Raw genomic sequence first — 4,862 nt, 5'->3', positions numbered from 1 at the left:
TGCTTGGGCCAGGAATGATGGGCATGCCAATATTCTCAGCACTCAGGAGACAGAGTCAGGAGGATCGCCACAAGTTGGGAGCCAGTCAGTGCTACATATGGAGTAAGCTAAGCAGGGGTACACGGTGACACCCTATCCCACCAAACCAAACAACCAATTAAACAAACAAAAACAGACTATTTCTGCTTGAAGAAGCAGAATGCAGAAAATGAAGAATATCAAAAAACTAGAGTCAGGGAAATAGGCTCCCTCTGAGCGTGGGGCTCTCTCATGCCGCAGCGTCCTGAAGGCCAAGACAAACCTGAAAGTGTGGTGGCTTCATAAGCACAGCTCCATCGAGTCATGGAAGACACCCACTTAAACCCAGGCTTAGAGCTATGCGTTTATTAACCCCTAGATGGTTTGGACACTCGGTGGATCTCGATCTAAAAGAGGATCTTCGTGTTTTAAGGCTTGGTTTTCACATATGATAGTGTCACAGTCCATTCAGTTTTATACTTTCATCATTTAGTTTATTGGCTATAAATTTTTGAAGTAATTTGTTAGATTTGTGGTTTTCCTTCATGTGTGTCTATGCACCATGTGTGTGCAGTGCCTATGGAGATCACAAGGAGACATCAGGCCTTGAACTGGAATTACAGATGAATGTGGCTCCATATAGGTACTGGGAAATTTCCCAAAGTGCTTTGCAAGAGCAACAGTGTTCTTAACCCTTGAGCCAGCTTTCCAGCCCCAGGATTTTGGGTTGGTTTGGGGGGTGTTTTGTTGTTGTTGTTTGTTTGTTTTTGTTTTTTGTTTATTTTTATTCTTGTGTACAAGTGTTTTGCCTGCATGTATGTTTGTGCACCATGTGCTTGGTACTCTCAGAGCCAAAAGAGGCCACTGGAGTTAGAGACACTTGTGAGCCACCATGTTTATGCTCAGAATGGAACCCTGATCCTCAGCAAGAGAGTAGTGCTCCTTACAGCTGAGCCATCTCTCCAGCCCCATCCTCTGTGGCTTCTATTATAGCGTTAAACAGAAGTGTGAGACCACTTAAAGCCATGAATGCTATAAAACCTTATTATTTGCACTGTGTCTTCTTATGAATACATACTTATGATAAGATTTAATAAATTAAGTACACTGAGGGATTAACAACTAGTAACAAAATAGACAATTATAATATACTATAACAAAAACTAGAGATCCACCTGTTTGGATTGGAGGCATGCACCTCAATGCCTGGCCTATATTCTTTAGTTTTTAAATTACCTAAGTGTGAGTCCAGGCGCTGGTGGCGCTTGATATTAATACTGGCGCTTGGGAGACGGGGCAGGTGGATCTCTGAGTTCAAAGATAGCCTGGTCTACAAAGTGAGTTTCAGGACAGCCATGACTATAAAGAGAAACTCTGCCTTGCCAAACAAACAAACATACATACATGCATACATACAAACATGCAAAGTACTTACCTGTGAGACAGTTATGTTCTGAGAGTCTAGATAAGATGGACCTAGGTGGTTTCTCTTCATTTGATTGTTAAGATGTTTGTTTTGTTAATTTCAGAACCGTGGAAGATTTGAAAAATAATGAAAGCCAGTGGAAAGATTCCCCACTGGCCACCAGACACCGCGAAATGCTGAAGCGCTGTAAAACTCAGCTTAAGGTTTGTACCGTTGATTGACATAATTATGGCCCAGCTTCATAATAACAATCCCCTTGCCAGAGTAAGCACCCTGAGCAAGCACTTGTATGTCCGTGTTATTTCTTTGTTGTTGTTTTCTCTCAAGGTAACACAGGACTTGTTGATACCTTGCATATTTCTGTATCTCATTATTTAAATCTCAGCAGAGAACACACATGTGTATATACAGTTGAGTCGTTAGTTAGTGTTCTCAACCGCAGTGTAACCCCCCCCCTCATCCCCCATCACTGCCACACTCATGTTCAGGCTGCCATGGCAGTTGCCACAGCGTGCTGTGGCTGTAGAAAGATCCCCCTTCACCTGTCCTCTTATTCTTTATGTCTAATGAAAACAGTCTGTTCCGTAGAACCTAAATATCCCTGCTGGTAAAACTCAGCTAAAAATCTTGCTCAGGAAAACAGAAACACATGTGTACATCTTCTGTGTTTATGTTCAGAATGCAAAGCTGTGTTAGCTGCTCATGGGTTCTTTAGTGGGATTATAGAGAAAAGTGTCTCTCTGATTTCCATGACAAGCAAAATTTTCAGGTTTTTGTTTGCTAATACCACAGAGTGCTTTTGAGATATAAAATGGAGCGAGGTGTAGTGGCTCATACCTGTAACCCCAACACTAACCCAGGCCAAGAAGGGAGCATGGCTGTGGTTTTTAAGGCCACCCTGAGCTACAGAATGAGACCCTGTCTTACCCGAACGTCAGGATGCAGAATAACCAGAGCTCTTCTTTCAGATCTGTAGCCTCCCTTGTATTCCATTGTTGTGACTAAGGGGTCTGTAAGAAGCTCAACATCCACTTAGCACGATGTGGCCCCTGTGTGTGTCTCCTCTGGCAGGCCCTCTGAGATGTCGCAGCCTAGCAGACAAATGTTTTGCTTGAGAGTAGCACAGAACTGTTGATGCTGAAATTCAGATACAACTTGTCTGGCTTTTTCCCACTAATTGTCCAAGTTCCTGAGCGATGATGTCAGTGACTGACCTCCAGCACTGACTGATGGCCTTTCTGCTCAGTGGCTTGCATGGCCTATCTTCCGTTGTCTTTATTCTGAAAACAGAAATACCCTGACATAACCACCAGTGTCCCGAGGCTAGGCAGAACTACTGAACCTAGACTTCTCATCTCCTGGCCCCTCACTGCCTACTAATGCTGAGGGGCCATGGCACTGGACTAATCTGCGGGCCGGGGCCCATCCTCTTCCACAGAAACTGGTACGGTGCAAGGCCTGTGCTGACGCTGGCTTACTTGACGAGAGCTTCCTAAGAAGATGTCTGAATTTTTATGGCCTTCTCATTCAGCTGATGCTGCGCATCCTGGACCCTGCATATCCTGAGTAAGTGTGCTCTTTTCTGTGCCCCGTCTTCACGGTGGCTACCGGGCTATTGTTCTTGAATCATAACCAAAGCCAGATCCTTACCTTGAGAATTTTTATAGTTATCCATAAATACATATGAAGCTAGATTAATATTTCCCCATGTGTTTTTAGTGGCTGTCAGTTTTAAAATTTTGCTATAACATTGGATGGCTAGCAAAGGAAGTTTAGGGCTGATGAGATGGCTCAGTGGGTAAGAGTACCCGACTGCTCTTCCGAAGGTCCAGAGTTCAAATCCCAGCAACCATATGGTGGCTTACAACCATCGGTAACGAGATCTGGCGCCCTCTTCTGGACTGTCTGAAGACAGCTACAGTGTACTTACATATAATAAATAAATAAATCTTTTTAAAAAAAAAAGGGAAGTTTATAAATTGGCAAAGTGCTAGAGGTGACAGGCTCCTGAGCCTCCTGAGCACCAAGTCTTGGAGAGCCGAGGACACCGACAGTCACTGTTGTTGTTTAAGTCAGGTCTCTTACGTTCATTGTGAACCCCCTAGGTCACAGGTATTGGTTAGGTCGGACTGTGTTCCTAAAAGCCTGGGAAATCTTATATAAAGTATATGCTGGCTTTATCCACTCAGTATGAGTTGCTTGAAATGACCAAATTCGACCTTTGGGTTTCTTTCCCATTTTAACTACTGCCTTAAGTCTGGCAAGAAAAGAAGATGAGGCAAACCCTTACAAAGCACGCCCAGACCTCCCTCATCCTCTCTGCACACTGCAGGTCATCCGTCTGCCCGTGCACTTTTACACAGGTGTGTTAGAGTGAGGGCTGCTCTTCCCACATGGGGCATTTAGAAGTATAGCACTCCTGGTAATCAGGGCACCATGATAGCATTTGTAAATTGTGGGTTTTTTCTCCTCTACAGCGTAACACTGCCTTTGAATTCAGAAGTCCCCAAGGCATTTGCAGCATTGCCTGAGTTTTATGTCGAAGATGTTGCTGAGTTTTTATTTTTCATTGTACAGTAAGTACTTCCCGTACTGCGTGTTCTGCTGCTGATACACTGTGCCCGGTGCCCTGAGCTGGGCCATGGCTCACATAGCTGTGCTTCAGTCGGGGGTTGTGTGACTCTGTCTACCTGAATGCTGCTCAGAACTTGGAGAAAGAGACGCCGTTCAGCAGCAGCTGACTGCATACGATCTCCAGGACAGGCAGTGGCCGGAGCAGTGTTTGTGATGTTGAACGGGTTCTGGAGCAGTGCCCCAGGAAATGTCTAAAACCCAAATGCCCACAGCTGTGTTTGAACCAAAACCGTCTCCATTTGTAAAACTGGAGAAGCTGCATGTCTGCTACGTGGGGGGAGACAGGCAATTCGTTTGGATTTTTGTTTCCTAAAGTCCTCATTTCAGGGGCTAGAGCCTTCACTGGCCTCTCAGGGAGACCCCTCAGGTCAGCTGCCCAGCAGGTAAAGGGCCCTGGACTCAATACCTAGTACCACTGAAAACAAAAATCAAAACAAAGCCCTTCACTTTTCATTTTGAAACTGTGAGAGGTAATTTCTCATCACCATAACTTCATGGGAACTGCTTGGCAGAAGCATGTGTGTGAAATCTGGTTTCAAACGCAAAAGCAGGAGAGGCCAGAAACAATATCCAAAGTTATACGAAGCAAATTTGTGTCATGTCCTAAAAGCTGCCCCCAGCCGAGCTTGGTGGTGACTGACACCTGTAATCCCAGCACCTGGTAGCTCACACAGGCCTGCCTGGTCTACACATCGAGCCGCTCCCTCGATCAGCAAAAGAACAGACAAGCTCTCGGTGCAGGCCCAGTCAGTGGTGGTAATGTGGAGGTTTTTTTGTTTTTTTT

At 45.0% G+C, this 4,862-nt stretch overlaps 1 protein-coding gene across 2 annotated transcripts in view; it reads left to right on the top strand.

Annotated features, from left to right (window-relative positions):
• Nucleotides 1-4,862, top strand: part of Ube4b (ubiquitination factor E4B) — a 104,670-nt gene that overhangs the window by 76,421 nt on the left and 23,387 nt on the right. For both annotated transcript variants that reach the window (XM_021161159.1, XM_029475722.1), the window contains 3 exons: nucleotides 1,548-1,647; nucleotides 2,883-3,010; nucleotides 3,922-4,020. In XM_021161159.1, coding sequence (XP_021016818.1) covers nucleotides 1,548-1,647; nucleotides 2,883-3,010; nucleotides 3,922-4,020 — 327 coding nt within the window. The remainder of the gene's footprint in view (nucleotides 1-1,547; nucleotides 1,648-2,882; nucleotides 3,011-3,921; nucleotides 4,021-4,862) is intronic.

Source organism: Mus caroli, chromosome 4 (assembly GCF_900094665.2).
Source record: "Mus caroli chromosome 4, CAROLI_EIJ_v1.1, whole genome shotgun sequence".
In the NCBI taxonomy this organism is placed as follows: Eukaryota; Metazoa; Chordata; class Mammalia; order Rodentia; family Muridae; genus Mus; species Mus caroli.
This window is presented reverse-complemented; position numbering and strand designations above follow the sequence as displayed.